Source organism: Poecilia reticulata, chromosome 15 (genome assembly GCF_904066995.2).
Source record: "Poecilia reticulata chromosome 15, P_reticulata-male-v2, whole genome shotgun sequence".
In the NCBI taxonomy this organism is placed as follows: Eukaryota; Metazoa; Chordata; class Actinopteri; order Cyprinodontiformes; family Poeciliidae; genus Poecilia; species Poecilia reticulata.
The window spans coordinates 17,072,970-17,090,091 of record NC_088844.1 but is presented as its reverse complement, the minus strand read 5'-3'; the positions used below and the strand labels follow the sequence as shown (position 1 = coordinate 17,090,091).

General features: G+C 37.7%; 1 protein-coding gene across 1 annotated transcript in view; it reads right to left on the bottom strand.

Annotated features, from left to right (window-relative positions):
- Nucleotides 1–87: 87 nt before the first annotated feature.
- The window catches only part of hpse2 (heparanase 2), a 74,949-nt gene continuing 57,914 nt past the window's right edge, over nucleotides 88–17,122 (bottom strand). The window contains exons 8-12 of the mRNA XM_008429643.3: nucleotides 16,602–16,708; nucleotides 16,372–16,486; nucleotides 12,795–12,940; nucleotides 10,008–10,154; nucleotides 88–7,015 (exon numbers count right to left, since the gene is read on the bottom strand). Of these exons, the coding sequence (XP_008427865.2) occupies nucleotides 6,853–7,015; nucleotides 10,008–10,154; nucleotides 12,795–12,940; nucleotides 16,372–16,486; nucleotides 16,602–16,708 (678 nt within the window). The 3' untranslated portion in view covers nucleotides 88–6,852. The remainder of the gene's footprint in view (nucleotides 7,016–10,007; nucleotides 10,155–12,794; nucleotides 12,941–16,371; nucleotides 16,487–16,601; nucleotides 16,709–17,122) is intronic.

Genomic DNA, 17,122 nt, shown 5'->3' with positions numbered 1-17,122 from the left:
TAGTCCCTTTCAGGCACCCTTTAAATTTCTTCGTTGCATTTTTATTAACTAACAGTATCAGCTCATCTAATAATTAGATTGCCTTAAATATCATTAAGTATAGATTTTAAGTTGGGATTTTGCGTTCATTTCTTTTATAAGTCTTTTTAAACTGATAACTGATTCAAAACTTGCTTTTTTTGAGTTCTGTTCCAGTCAGATTTATTTTTTTTTTACATGCTGTGATCAATCACTAGGAAAGGGCTGAAATACCAAGTCATAGTTCATCTGTTTTCACTGCAGGGTCTAGGTCAAATGATTTGTGGTATTAACTTTGATGCTGATGGATTTATGATAGTCATCAGTTTATGCTGGCAAAAATAAATAGCTAACATGCTGGTTTTATTCCAAGACAACTGCTGCGGATAAGTCGCCCAGTTTGATCTGAACATTTCTTCTTTCATCTGCTTCTTTCTCTGCGTTCTGCTTTCTTCATACAAAACAGGCAACCAGGCTTATGTGGAAATAGTCACACACATAGGCCCAAAAAATGTATAGATCTTGTTAAAAAGGAGACTTTAAAAAAATAAAATAAAACTGATGTAGGGGTTAGTGAACTGAAAGTTTGATTATTCTTCGATGAGTAGTGAGTACAGCTTGTTCAGTAAAGTTGATTTAAAATACTTTGATGCACACAAATTCTAAAACCATATTTCTATGTCTGACAGTCTTTGTGAGGTATCTGTAGATCCATCCAGATTTATGAGTGCACAGTGATGTGATTATTATTATTATTTTTTTTTCATCCAGGATAAAAGTGTACTGATGGTGCTTGAGATGCCAACAGCTTGGACTTCATAAAGAAAGATGAGTGTAGATATCTGAAAAACAATCATTACCAGAAGAAAGTGGCATTCCAGACTTTCACGGTCAAACAGCTTCAAGTCAGAAGTTGGATTTTTAAATGTCTAACAAGAAAAGCTGTTCCAGACATCTTCAGTACAATGCTTTTTCCCTCCAAAGCATTAAAATCCTGATGACGTAAGAAATTGGTTGCATTTAAGCAAAAAAAGCTATTTCAGACTGAGGACTTTGAAAAAATCAGTGATAACAGCATGACTGAAAATATCTACAAAGGTCTACGAGACCTTTTTATGTTATATAAAAATTCAAAGGAAAATGATTCTTAATAAGAGATGTAATGATGTCTTGTGTGTGTTTCGCTTTATAAAATGTCCATAGATATGGACAAGATCTACTCCACATAAGAAAAAATAGACATGTGCAGTGCAGTGGGGAAAAAGTGACATCATTTGTAAATGAAAGAAAAACCACTTGTCTGGATATCTGAACATAGATTTTTACAACTTTACAAATTGGCAGATGCTAGCAGTCCATACCCAATTCAAATAATTACCTTGTTTTGAGTAATCATAGCTTTTTGCAAACCTTTCTATACCAGGAGAGTTTGTTTGTCTTGTAATTCAGGCGAAAACATGAATTTTGATGACAGCAACCTGAAATTTACATATAAAATGTGTCATGCAGTTCATCTGGAATGACACACATTTTTCACGTTTTGCAAGCCTCTGAGTTGCGTTAAATTAATCTCTTTCCTCCACATTTCACACACAAATTTATGACAATATGGGAAAATATTTTGAGTGTTTTGCAAATGTATAAGAAAAAAAAAAATCACATCTACATGAGTAATCACAGGCTTTGCTTAATATTCATCTTAAATTAGTATTCTCGAGATGTTTCTACAGAGTCCACCTGCGGCCAATTAAGTTGACTGGGCTTGATTTGGACAGACAAACATCTGTCTATATACAGTGCAAAATCTTAAACATTTTTTTCGACATTGTCATAATGGGTTGTTTTTCGTGTGTAGAGTTGTGAGGAAAGAAGTTAATTGAAAACAATTTAGGAAAAGGCTGTATTGTAGCATAAATTGTGTGGGGGGGGGAAATAACTACATGAAACACTGAATACTTTCTGGATGCACGTGGTTTGATTATATGTCATGAGGGCCTGCCATACACCATAAATCGAGCCCTTCTTTTCAGTGAACTATTCTTCCAGGAGCCCGATGAGGCACCGAGGCAGGAACAAGTCATGTGCTGATGAATGAAGTGGAGCACATGACGGACTGAGAGCTCGAGATAATATTCTGGTATTTGTGGTATGCAGCGTCAAGATTTAGATTTTGATTTAGATTAGAAGGGATCTTGCACTTTGGTTTTTGTGAAGAAAGATGGCGTACGAGGTCTGAGCCGTATGATGAAAGAGAGGTATGTCTGCCTAGCTGATTTGGAAAATAATGTTATAGCATAGCGCAAACAACTTGGTATAAGGAGCTACATAAAAAATAAACAAATAAATAAAAAAAATCCCACTCTTCAGAGCCTGTTTGTTGTGAGACCTCCCAGTTGTTCTCTGTGCAAATGTGAAGCGACTGAGGCCAGAAGGGGCATACTGATTTTCTGTCTGAATTCGTGTTTCTATCTATTTGAAACTTCATTTATTTTTTGTATTAGTTTTCTTTTCTTGACTGATACCTTTTGAGAACGAGAGCCAGCTGATAAACATCTGCAGTTGATGTTTTGTATTTGTTCATTTACAGTAGACGGGGACAGAGCATAATCTGCATTAACCTGAAAAAGGACAGATGTATTGTACCAGGTTACAGCTCTTGTCTGCGTTTTTGCTGACCAGCTGGTGTTAAAAGGTGTCAGACAGTATGATCCTATATAACCATAACAATTTGATGTTCTTTTAAAAAGCCTGCTTCATTTAACAACTGAACTTCATTTGAGATTAATCAGTGCCACTTCAAATGGTGGGTGGTGTGCACTGGCACCTATTTAACGAAGGTTTAAATCTGAACATGGCCAAACTCCAAGTTATATATATGTATCACAGAAGGAAACAGAGTTTAAAAAAAAAAAAAAAGCAAAAAAAGCAAGCAGCCTGGAGCTGCCTACCCACTGAGACGCTTGAAAACTGCAGGCATGACTTACTAGCAGAAATTATTGAAACACCAGGCCGCTTCTCAGAGAAACGTCTGATGGCTTCAACAAATCTGCCTTTTATCATAATATTCTGCACAGACTGCGCGCTAGGCCTCCGAGTGAAGCAAAGCAGCATAAATATTTATGTTTTATTAACCCTGCTTGGGTGGAAATGGTCCCAAATGCTGGGATTTGGGACATTGCGGGCCAAAGTCTAATCTAGTCCATCAGTTTTCTGGAGACCTGGAGTTCATGACGATCTTATTTAGGCTGACTCCTGTATATACAGAGTAAACATCATGAAATCCTCAATGTTTGCTGACAGGGTCGGGGGGGGGGCCTGCATGCCTCAAAATGGATCCCTTGCATATAAACAGTGTTAGCTGGGCCTGAGCAACAGCTACCTCCACTGTGGAGATGCTGTCACGCACAAGTGGCGAGGCACGGCACTCGTCTCCCTAAATCAGATCGCATGTTAGGTTCGGTGAGTGGAAGTGGTGACTCGCGGGCCCAATCAAATCGCTTCACTGATTTCTGTTCAGAGATTCGAAATCCAGCAGAAATCTTGTGAATTGCTTATAATTATTGAAGTTTTTGTAAAAGAAGAGTTGCTATAAAACAGCAGATATCACCAAACGACAGTCCAGTTCTTCACTTGAAGTCTATTTTCTGTCGCTGGGATGTAAAATTAACACATGCGAATATTCATCCAAATCAGCAGTTATGTGTGGCCAACAGCATAATGAGTACCACTATGCAGGAATATGGCCAAGTGTTAACAATCCTGCTTTGACTCTTGCTTGTCAAAAGACTCAGCTTGTTTAAAGTGAACCACATGTGAAGGAAAGGCTATTTCTGGGGAAAAAGAAAAAGGGGGAAAAAAAACAAAACAAAAAAAAAACACATTTCCGCTCTTTACATAAAAGCAGGAGCCAATTTCAAGTTTATGAAATCTAAAACAAAATGTAAATAGAGGTACATGCTTTGGATCATGGCCTCTTTGTGCTAACAGCACACAGGCACCAAACATCAGCACAGGAATCGCCAGCGTAGAAACTTTTTTTTGTACTGCCCGGCTTTCAGAGAAGAAACCGAAGATCCATCAAACGCAAAAGCATCAAGCGAATCCTGGTTATCTGCGCATCAGCCGACCGTAAGCCATGTGTGGTTCAGGTTTAGCTCGTCGGAGTCTGCCGTTTGGAGCCCGTCCTGGCTCCGTGGTTCCCATCATCAGCATGCAGTGACAAGACACCACTACAAAGGCTCGCTCCAGCTGCTCCCACATCTGGGGCCGTTGCATGTAGCACTTTGTAGGAGTGAGTGAGTGAGTGTGTCAGAAACATCAACTTAAAAACTTCATGAAAGGATGCTGCAAGGAAGTGACGGTTTGTATTTATCATCTCCCTCGGGGGAGGGTTTATCTGCTCTCTTGTGCTCCTGTGCGAATGTAAATCAAAAGCCTTTCTTTTTCTTCATTCCTTTGACTCGTGTTTACAGAGAAAGTTCAGCACAGTCTGATCTTTTCCAGTGTTTGATGTACATCTAGAGCAGGTGGAAGCGACTTGAATGTGTGACGAAAACAAGACATGCTCTGTGGGTTTTTAATAGCAATGTAAACTTTTATTTTAAACAAACAAAAAATAATAATACAGGCACACTTTCCATATTAAAAATAATGCTCTCCAAAAGAAATATAAACATCTCTACATTACGTATAAACACATTCAGAGGCAAATGATATTTATATTTAGCATTTCTGAACACTGAACCAGTTTTTCTTGCTCAACTTTGGTTGTGTTTTCAACTTATTGTTAAGCTTGGAGGAGTAAATGTTAAGCTTTATAAGACTAAATGGCTTTAGTCTGATAAATACAGACTCAACATTGAAGATAAATGTATCATTAGTCCCACTAGCATCTTCTCAGTTCAATAATAATTCTTTATTTGGGATTATTTTATATATATATATATATATCAGTCCTATATATATAGGACTGACATAATGTAACTCATAATTACATTATGCTGTAATCATGAGCTACATATATCTGAAAAGTGCGGTGTGCATATATGTTCAACTGCATTTACTTGTTTGCCTGTAAATGAATTCCAATGCAACCAAATGCTTTTAAAATACAGCTTCTCCCATTAATCTCAGTATAAACGCTGTTCAGTAAACAGCATCACAAAGAACAGAGAACACAGGATGGTCAGACATAAAACTGTTTAGTTTTATGAATGGTGGGGTTGTAAAACAACACCCACAGCTTCTCGTGCACTCTGCTAATCTGGTCTCTGTGCAGGAGCGGGACGATTATTGGATAACTGAAATTAAGCACAAAGTAAGTAGTTGAAGACAAATGCACACGTAAACAAATGCAAAACGAGTACCATTTTTTTTCTTTTTCAAATTCACAATTATGCTTAAATTTCTGTTTATGACATAAAAACTAGTTTCAATAAATTAGAATATTGAAAATTCTCTCATTTCACTAAATCAATTCAAAGACTGATGTGCTTAAGTCTATTTATTGTGATTTTTCTGCTTTTAGCTAATGAAAACATGACACTTAAAATTAAAATATCACACCAGACCAATAAAGAAGACATTTAGTAGAGATGTGGGTCTAGTGAAAAGTATATTTAATGAGCCTCATTAGAAAAGGATATTCCAATTTATTAAATATGACTGTACTTTGGCATTTCAGGTTTGTAAGTGACAAATAATGAAAAAGTTAAAGCATATTAAATGATTTTGCATGACAACATTTACAATTTTACATAGAAACAGAATATGAAAATAAAAACAGAACTGGACATTCAATATTAGAAATAGACTTTTTATCATAAATTAATTGCATACTGAATCTAACATATCAAGCTTAAATCTCCTTTATATATATTTTTTATGTACAATACATACTCTAAAAATATATGACTGTATATCTGTACAAAGATATATTCCATACAAAAGTGACCTAGCAGCATTAAAATAGTAAGGATTATCGGATATAAAATTAAATGAAAAGGCTGAAAATTGTACCTGAAAAACTGGGATTTAAGATGTTTTTATGGAAACCCAGTTTCAAGTGTATTTTATATTGTTCCTAAGATTTTCCTTGAAATACTGGAACAACATATCGAATGTATCTTATCCAGATAAAAGGAAATCTTGCATCACTTAAGCAAAAAAAAACAAAAAAAACAAAACAAAACAAAAAAACAGACGACAAAAATAAAGTGTTAAAACCCCACACTTTCAATGTAAAATAATTTTAGTAGACACATCAGTAGCTTTATCAAATTCATTTATAAAGCTTATAAATGCATAAAAGTTTGCTAAGCCATAGCAGTTTTCTCTGTGAGAAATACTGTATTTGTGTTTTTTTTTCTTTCAGCAACTGAAAGTCTGGGAGATAAGGACAATTAAAGACAAGAAAATATCAACCCAAACAATGTTTATAATTTTTGCCATTTTGTGCCCCACAAAATGAAAACGTCATCACAGTCCAAAAGCAATAACTTACTACATAAAGTTGTGCACCTTTTGAGGAACTACTGGCAAACAGACAACGTGTTCGGCAGTGAAGTCCTTCATATGCATCATAGTGAGAAAGACTTCGTCGGAACAGAGGAGAGAATGTGAGGTTTATTTGAAACCGGGAAGAGCTGTTTAAATAGTCCCACAAAAAATAATAATCTCATTCTTAGTCGGCTGTTTTTCAGCGAGGGTGTTTCCAAACGTCTGCTCTGTTCAGCTGTCCCTCGAGCAGGACGACGCCGTCTCCTCTGGTGATTTGGTTTTTAGGCTTTGCGTCCAGAAAACTCACATATGGTGTTCTGGAAGGAAGAGTCGCTGTTATCTCCGGCAGGCGTATGCGTTAATGTTTTTGATGACATAAAACCCTATGGTCATTGGAGGCATAGCTATTGTCCGTCCAGCCCGAAGAATTTTAGGTTTCAGCTCTGGGAACGTCTCGTCGTTGCCCATGAGGAGCTTCTCCCCATTCAGCTGTACATGTCTGTAAAAAGAATACAAAAAAATAGTAAGACCCACAGAGTCCTTACAGACGGTTCTACAACCTGTAAAAATTAACATAGTCACAGGAAACATCGATAGCCAGAACTGAAATATTGCAATACTAGAATTTTAAATAGGTTTAAAGTACAATCAAATATTTCATTTATCCCTATATTTTAATTTAGAAAGTGAAACTCATTGCAAATAGTTATATATTTTAGGATTTTATTCAACTTAATTTTACAGCTAACCAGAATGCAAAATTCATCTTTCCAGGAAATTTAAATGTCACATCAGCCATTAAGGCCACGATCAGCGATATAAACAATCTCACACCTTACAGTGTGACACTGAGTGCATTTAGAGGAATCAATAAAAATCAAATGGTCTTTTGTATTTGAACCTTTACAGTTTGACAGAATAATATTTGCTTTTTTTTTCTGATGAAGAGTGCAGCCCTTAAAAATAAGGATTAGTCGTGCAGCCGTTAAATGAGTGATCTTTGTTGTTTGGTATGTAGTGTGAGTGTTTCTGTCCAGCCATCTGAGGGTCATCAGGCATGGTTTTGTAAACCTTTCCCAGCTGCTTTCTGACACATAATACCACAGATTGTAAAATGTATGTGAAAGGCTAAAGAGGAAGATAAATTGCATCAACTTTTGGTTGAATCGCTGATTCCAAAAGTTAAACACTTGGGGGCGCTGCTGTTACAATTTTGCAGCGCAGATAAAACCATCCATCCATCCATTTTCTTACACCTTTGTCCCTTAGTGGGGTCGGGAGGGTTGCTGGTGCCCATCTCCAGCTAACGTTCTGGGCGAGAGGCAGGGTCATCCTGGACAAGTTGCCAGTCTGTCGCAGGGCAACACAGAGACAAACAACCATGCACAGACACACTCACACCTAGGGGCAATTTGGAGAGGCCAATTAACCTGACAGTCATGTTTTTGGACTGTGGGAGGAAGCCGGAGTACCTGGAGAAAACCCACGCATGCACAGGGAGAACATGCAAACTCCATGCAGAAGGACCGGGGCTGGGAATTGAACCCAGAAGCTTCTTGCTGCAAGGCAACAGCTCTACCAACTGTGCCACTGTGCAGCCCCAGTTAAAACCTAAAAGTTTCAATAGCAAATAATTTTTTTTTAACTATTTGGCATGAGTAGTTTAAAAAAATATATATATTAGTGGATTACTAATCAGCACCAAAATAAACATTTAATTTTAGAAAAAAAAAAACTAAACTAAAGATTAGTTTAAATGTATTTTTCTATCTTGTCCTATAAAAATGGCTTTTGGTAAACATTTTAAGCACTTTAGATTATGAGTACTCTTTGTAGTGTCAGGATAAAAACTGTTTATTCTGTCTGATTTAAACTTAAAAGAGTTTAATCAGACAGTCTCACTTGAATGGAAATATGTTTACACGCCAGAACATTTTTATGGTATTTGTTATGCATACTTGTAAACTAGAGAACATAGCATTCAATAAATGAAGGTAAAACCATTTATTGAATTCCAACAATCCAACAGCAATCAGGTAAGGCTTTGTGTTTACTTATAATGTATGTTTATCTATAAAACATAAACTACATCATTTAGGATTAGCTATATTTGCAGATTTTTTATTTTTTCTGAAGCAGTATTCCTTCAGTTCACAGCATTGTTAGTTTTAAAAAATCAAAGCTTTTCTGAAAAGTGGTTCAGTTACTGACGTTGTAAAGTTTATAATGCAATAGAAATAAAAACTGGCGGTCTGGAGGTAATTTTTACAAGAACCAAGCAAATTAAATAACATTTCAAATAAAATGATGCCCTCCAATGAGAATTTACAAGTCGAACTGACCTGCTCAAAGTTGCCCCTCGACATGCATTAGTCTAAACACTTTAAAAAGTCCCACAAAGGCAAATTTATAGACATCTGGTGCTGTTGAATTGATCATTAAATTCTCATGCAGTGCCTGTGGTAAAAGAGAGCACTTTAAGGACAGATAATGGGACATCATTAGCTGCCTCGCCTTTTAATTGCCTTACGATCCTGTTCAAACACTAAAAACATCCTTCATAATTACGCTGTTCTCCAGGTTTATGTGTCAGCCTCCATTAAGGCCATATGCAGGTATCGTATGCTTCAAAGACAATCTCACACATCCACAGTTGTGAGTCATTAGGCTGTTATCCCAGGATTTTGGGCTTAAATCAAAGTAAAAGAAACAACAGACTAGGTGACTTAGGGTAGACAGCATGAGACTAAAACTATAACGATTTTATTTCAAGAAACATTTTGAGGAAATTAGAATTATGTGGGGTTATTACACTAACCGAAAATAAATGATAGGTTTAAAAAAAAAGACCAAATCAGCACTGGGAGGTTAAACAGACAGCAGTTAAATGAAGAATGTATTATTGTATTTAAGTTGGAAAACGAGAAGGAAAACAGATTAAAAACACACTGAAATAACTGAACTGGATTATGGCAGGATTGAAATGGATTGCCTCGGAATATTTGAATTGAACTTTCTCCGTACGTATCCTGAGATTACTTTTGTTGTCGGTCGGTGCTGCATAAATAATCCGAACTGAACTTTATTTAACCTTGTGAATGGATATGTACTGGGAACATTTCCGTGTAATACCATTAAAGCCCCAACAGAAGACAACTGATAGAGAGCAGAAGGAAGAAAAAAAACCGGGAATCTAGATGTGTATTTTCATGTTTTGTGGCGCGCAATTCCCCCAGCATGCTGGCTCAGCACAACCTATGGTCTTAAAACTAAATTAATTTAATACCGCTTTGTAAAGGGTCTGTGTTTAGCACCTTATAAAAACTGCTTATAAAATTCCAATATTCCTGACTCCTCGGCTCCATGCCATTTAGACCACTGCACAAAATAATTACCTTTTATGATCGTAAACTGAAATCACATCATTAGGGGCAAATAATTAGCTGTTTTTTAAAAAATAAATAGAAACAAAAAAATAGGCAAATTTCAACCTGGCTCTGAGTCCACCCTCGCCGTGGGGTTGGAGTAGGTACTGATGGACGGTCCTGTTCCGTAACGTCCCTGCTAGCTTGATTTTCTTCCTCGACCGATGGAGATTGATGATGTAGATTGTAATGGAGCCTCTCATGTAGTTAGGACTGATCCCACAAAGGATAAAGCACAGCATGAAATAAAACATACTCCTCTTCACATCTGCTACTGAGGGTTTTCTATATTACAATGCCGTTATGAATTAGACTTTCTATTAGTAATGATAAATACAAAGAGAGAGAAGTCTTTGATATGTTCATCATGAAGTTATAGATTAAAAGCACAACTCATTTATCTCATCTGGATCAAAACAACTTTCAGAAAATACAGAAAGTAAGGTAAAGTATGTTTAACAGATGAAGAGGAAACCAGATATTTACGTACGCCATGTGAAAGGACACATTACCTTGTTTTCTCATTGTCTGACATCAAATCAGACTAAACCTTTTCTGTTTTTGGAGAACTTGGCGCATTTCTCCTGACAGATCTGGTAGTTTGTAGGCCACCTTGCTCATACACATCTTTTCTGCTCTGCCCACAAGTTTTCTATGGGACAGATCAGGTCTTTGTGATCCAAAACATTAATTTCGTAATTAGTTTGGTAACTAATTTGACTGCACACTATGGATTATCTGTCATTTAAAAAACAATTTGTGCTCAAGACTGAATTTCATCAGTCATCATCATACTTTCAGTGATGATAATGGTGGCTATCATTGTTTACAAACTGTAATCTGAGTTTGAGTTGTTGACCTAAAATCTGTGTTTTGCTTCTATTCTACTCCAAAGCCGCGAATCAACCTACCAGAAGCTGCAAAGCCATGACATCATCATCAGGGATTTCCCAAATAGTTAAAAGGCATAGTTGAATTAATATATGTAATCTTCTGACTTTGAAGAAAGTCAGAAGAAGAGAAACAAACAAACATAATTTTGGAAATTCTATCTGGTCTAAAGAAGAAAGGAAAGTAAGAATAAGTTACCCTAATTTTGCGTCAAGCTGCAAAAAAGTCTTTTGACAGCGCAAGTGAATATTTGGCTTCCTCTCCACATTTTGCATTCACTACACTTATTTTGATATCTTTAACATTTCAATACAATAATGCATAATCAGTTTGTGCAGTGTCTAATATTAAAACCTGCTTTTTGTCTGATTCTGGGTCAAATGGAGGCTGCTCTAACAAAAAGGACAACAATTCTTGAGTTACACAGACAACACTGTTTAAGTCCTGCTCTAGGGACACAATTTGATAGGAATATTAGCTAAAGGTAAATAACTAAGCGAGACAGATAAAACAAACATGATAAAATCTTATAAGGGCCCAGATATGAGGACAAAGACAACACAGCTGTAGTGAATACCACATGTCAGCCGTGGTGTTCAGGGTCAAGGCTAAATAGTCTGGTGGTTATAACCCTTCCCTAAAAGAAAAAAAAAAAATCTCATATCCTTACAGCAGACTTGTTTTTGACTTAATGTTTATCTTTCTTTGGGGCACAGAGCGAACCATTTATTTCATCACCCTGCAAGACAGCAAGCATTCGGTATATTTACCAGAAGACAGAATAAAAGACTGAACTGGAGCTGGGAACTCAGCGTGTCTGGCTCTGGGTTAAGCTCTCAAAGTCTCGTTTCTAAGAAACGTGGAGCAGGGCAGAGAGTGATGGACCCGACGGTTAGATGGAGAAATTGATAATGATCTCTTAGGCCCAAGCGATGAAGAACCAAACCAGAAACATAAACTCATTTTCTGTTTGATGTCTGTGCGTCAGTAAAAAGACGAAAAAAAAAAAAAAGCCACACAAACCACTAAAGGGAGGTAAAAGGGCAGAAGAAGTCAAACATCTAAGCTGAAGAAACTTTTCAATCCACTCACTGGCTGGACACATTTACAGTACAGCCAAACCACCAAGACAACAAGGGTTTCTCCACACGCTGACTGTGTACAACCACAAAGTGGCAGAAATATTGGAAGCTAAAGCGGTTTTGAATGTGAAAGGGAGAGTTTTCAGTCCTAAATGTTTGGCCATGAGTAAACGAGTCCTGAACTTGTGCACATAACATCGTTCCACTCCCAAACCAAATGAAAACTGTCAAAATTGTTCATGCACGCTATGTATAATAAACCGCCTGCACTTGTAATCGTCCTTCTATCTGAGTAACAGTAACCTATTTCTACCTGAGATGCTCCAAACTCTAAGTGAACTATGTCTAGAGTAAGGCCGTAGAGTAAGTCTAGCCTGGTGCTGACAGCCTCTGGCCTGGGTTAGACGATAACCTTGAACAGGCCATGGCCACTCTTCATCTCCTCCCTGCACAGACGGCCTTATTGTCCCTCCCCCCACCCCCTCAAATATCCCCCTCCAGCCAATCCGAGACGGGATGAAGGCTTAGCACACCTTTCAGCGGCTCTTTGACGACAGGGAGACAGAACCCACACACCTGATAAGTGATACCCGTTAAGTTTTATAGGCTCCGAGCTGTGAAAGAGCGGGTGTCCACGAACTGCTTATTTATGGGACGCCAAATGGGCGAAAAGGAGATTTTGTTCTTCCCCACCAGACAATAAGCCTCGGGTATTTGCACAGTGACATTGGGGGTCGTTTTAACTGCAAAACTCTGCTTTGTTCTAAAGCTTCAAGGACATTCCCAACGCATTGCTGTATTTTTGCAAAAGGTTAGTCTTAGAATTAAAACAACAAAAAAAAGCTGTCAGGCCATGATGCAAATTAATTCTGGTACATACTTGTAGTAGCTCGTACAGTGGGCATAGATACGTAGCTTGTCCCGAATGACTCGCCCTGGCTGGGGCTTCCTCTGGAGTCCAGCTACCCGGACAGCTAAAACCCTCGGACCAACCAGACGCTTGAAGACCAGAGAAAACCAGTAGTCCTGTAGGAGCCAGGCCAGTAAGACCCAAAGAAAAGCACACAATTAGCTTTATTTTGCAAAAAAGTATTTTAGAAACACAAGCATGCGTCCACCAACCACAAGGACTTTTCAAAACAAAGCTGTCTTACTAGAATACTTTGTCAGCTTTGAGGTAACTAGAAACACTAGTTTAAGTTTTAGATTGAAATCTCATTTTCATTGTAAAGCTTATCTGCTTTTTCTTTTACTTTTAGAACATGTTATGGGTCTTCAGAGCTTCTTGCATGCATATGTTGCATCAGATCATAGTAAACGCTGTTTCTTTATTTTAATAGAGATGCACAGAGAAACCAGCTGGTGACTAGAATCAAAAAACTTTCAGCTTGACTCACCAGTTGAAAGAAAAGTATAAATGTAATATTTTTCCAATCATTGAAAAGTGCCTGACTAAGCACAGTGATGAAAAAACAGCTCGATTAAGGTAATAATTAATGTTCTCTAAATGATAAATACTGATTTTCTAATACCAGATGAGCTGACCACGCTAATTGTGCTAATTGTATAACACTAAAGCTAGTTTAAAGCATCAGCTCTGTAATTATTTTTGGTTTATTTTAAAACTAAATATAACAATATAAAAATGATTCTTTAAAACAATTAGAGACCAATCACAACAAGAAGCCTCACAGAATGTTTTAATTCAGCTCTTTTATTGTAGTTTTTAAAGTAAAAAATTAAATCAGATAAATCAGTGTCGGCCAGTCAAAACTTTACCAGATCTGAAGAACTCTGACTGGCGGATCTTTATACTGTGATTTTATTTACAAATGAGATGCTACTGCCGAACTCTACCATAAGAAATAAAAAATGTTGCCTTAATTTCCTGGTAACACAGGCAGGTTACCAGGAAATTCTGGTAATCGTGTAGAAAGGTTTGGTTTTTGCAAAGTGACAATGAATACTTCTTTTAAAAAGCATCTGCATGTGAAGAGTCAACATGAAAAGTTAACCCCAAACAACAGCTATGCCTTAAATACCACATTTTTACACACTATTGTGGTACATCATAAATTGCTGTTTCGCGTTATCCTTAATAAGAAGTTCACCATACTGCGTCTCACTCTACAGACTACACAGACTCAACACCTCTTCAAGAGATTCAGAACAACATGTGCTCCTCAGGAAGTTCCCATGCAATCCTGCATATGGCAACATTTAAGGGCTTCTTTTTTCCACGCAGACTTTAACTTAATTTGCTGCCAAGGCATCGAAAAAGCAGAGCACAGTATAGAGCGGGATATTGTTGACAGTGGCCAGAGGGACTGATAGATGAATACTCGGTCAGAGCTATGATCTATCGTAATTACATCATGTGTAATGGAGACTTTCTGCTTTCGTTTTATTTTCAAAATTTATTCACAAAAATAACAACAAAAAAACCCCAAAACAAAACAACAAAAAACCAAAAAAAAAAAAAAAAACAGCCGGAGATTGAATAATTTTAGTACATGGCTGCTCTCAATTGTCAGACAAAACAGTAATAGATTAAACATGATTAAGATATTGTTGTGAGAAATATTTTCCATGGTGCTGAATCTTCATTTTGCCTGTTTGGCTGTTTTCTTGTCCAACTGCCTGCCGTCTCCCAGTCTTCCCCAGACTCTCCCGTCGCAGATAGACAGAAAGACAAACATTAAGCGCAGGAGCAGCCAGCACGAAGCAATCCAGTCAAAACACAATTTAAACCAAGCTGAGAGAAAGCAACAGCGTAGGCACAGCGAAAGCTGCAACAAAAGCTCTACACAAGAAAAGCCTTGCTGCAGATACCAACGTAATATCAGCTGAAGCCGTGAACATGATGTCGATCATTAAGTAAAAGTTGTTGCACTTTGTATTGCTAACCTTGGTGAGGTGGGAGAAAGTCCATCTTAATTTAATGGCTGAAAGAAAAACAGACTATTTCAGAGCCATGTGGGCATTTGCTATCAGACTTTATAATGTTTTAGATTCTCCCTTCATTAAATAATGCCGTCATTCTAAAATACTTTTTTTTAAAAATTACATTCACAATCATTTCAGACATTTTAAATTAAAATTAGATAGGAGTACTTTTATAAACCTCCCTCCTTGCTTTTGACTGTAAAATCAATATTTTTCCCTCTTTTCATACAGGAGCAATATGTTCTCCGATACAGCAGATGTCTGCTCCTTAAGGAATATATCTTAGAATCTTAGATCATCATCACTCTGCAAAAAGACCTTACCACCCACCTCTGGAGACAGATAGTCAGGTCACGAGGAGGAAAAACAACAAAGAAAACAGGAAAAGGGAGTATGATTGAGACAGAAGGATGTGAACAAGAGAAGAGGAGGAGGAGAGAGAGAGAGAAAGAGAGAGGGAGAGAAAGAGAAAGAGAGAGAGAAAGAAAGCGGGGAGGAAAATGTAGAAAAAAGATGAAGGTGTTCAGTCCTTTAATGGGCTGGGGGCTCTGAGTAGAATCTACCAATGGTGGAGTCATCCTATAGGGGAAGGGGCCAAGTCATAAATTTTCCCCGCAGAGGACAGGTTGGCCCTGCAGTGAATTCTCTCAGCAGGTAGGCTTGCACAGCCATCAGACATCCAGCAATGTTAAAAGCATTGTGATCCTAGCGGGAGCTCAGCATTCCCAGAAAAATAATGGAAACAAGAAGCAAAGCAAAATGAGGCCATCTTGATTGATTGATACATCTTAGTTAGAGGAAAGCAAGCAGATTCCTGCTTGAGCTGTCAAACATAAGTCAAATTTAACAGATTTAACAGGAATTTTTGGTATTTCCAATAAAGATTTTAAGGACTAAAGCAAAAAAAAAAAAAAAAAAAAATTGTCGACAAAGATTGTCAATCCATCAGATTTTTAAATCATTTTTTAAGCTAAGATTTGAAGATGATATATTTTGTATAGCTTGCAAATAAATATAGATTTGTTTTTTCCTATAATGTAAAAATGACTCATTTCAAAGACGCCTGCCGTAGACGTTTAGTATATTTTTCTTTCTGTATGGCCGGACCACAGTAAAACTCGCCTCAGCTCCACACAGTGTTGCAGGCCATTTGACTAACTCCCTGCATATCAGAGTCTCATGTTCCAGATCTCTCAGCGGCCGCCTGTCCCACACAGAGAGGCACACAGTTACGATGAAGGCAGTGGGGAGCGCTGACACTGTCCTGAGCTCCTGATAAAGGGCTTAGGTTACATGGCATTTTGCCCCCGCGTCTGACCACTCATCGCCACTAAACGCCTTTCATCTCAGCTAATAGCTCCCACGGGAAAGAGCCAGAGGTGCTATCGAAGTACTGGGCTTTGCCCAGGAACATTTCAGAGCCTGCTGGGATCAACTTGGTCAACTGCTGTTGTTGTGATGAAAGGCCAAACGCATTATGTTTAATCCTTGTGTAGCTGAAACAAACTTACAGGTAAAGGGTTAAAGTTCTGATCCACAAGATGTGTGTATCCATAGTCAAAGAACGAGTGCCGCAAAACCACATCAATGCCCTGCACAGCGGCCACACCCAGCGAGTTCATCCACCTGGAATGGGCGGAAATTGCAGGACTATTAGGAAGTGAGTTGGAAAATAAAATGCACTAAATGAAAATAAAATCAAATCTAAATATTAATGAATTTTTTGTATCAGGCCACTTACAGAAAGCTTGCGGCGTACGTCTCAGAGAGATTGTTGATGCCGCCGGCCCACGCTGGTCCAAGTCCACCCAGCCACACCTTCTTCCCCGGAGTGTGTGTGTTAACAACCTGTAAAGAGCCGACAAAATGCAGGTCAACACAACAAAGGTTTTGGATGGAGGTCTTACTGTAAAATCGCAAAGCATCAATAGTTATCCGAAAGAAGAAGTTAACCATGTTCAGAGTAAAAGAACAAGTTAAAGTTAAGTAAGAGAGACTTGTAAAAACGAATCACCGGCATAATAAAACCAAGTGATTTTTACTTTAAAGCACATTAATAAAACATTATACACATTCACCAGGGGTGTATTATTCTATTCTATTCTATTCTATTCTATTCTATTCTATTCTATTCTATTCTATTCTATTCTATTAAGCCAAGGAACATAATTTATCCTTCCAGCTCTTAGATGCTGAAATGTGGGCCAGGTTGAGATTCGTATTGGAAAACCTGCCTCTGTTATGAATGTTGGTGCTGGGAAT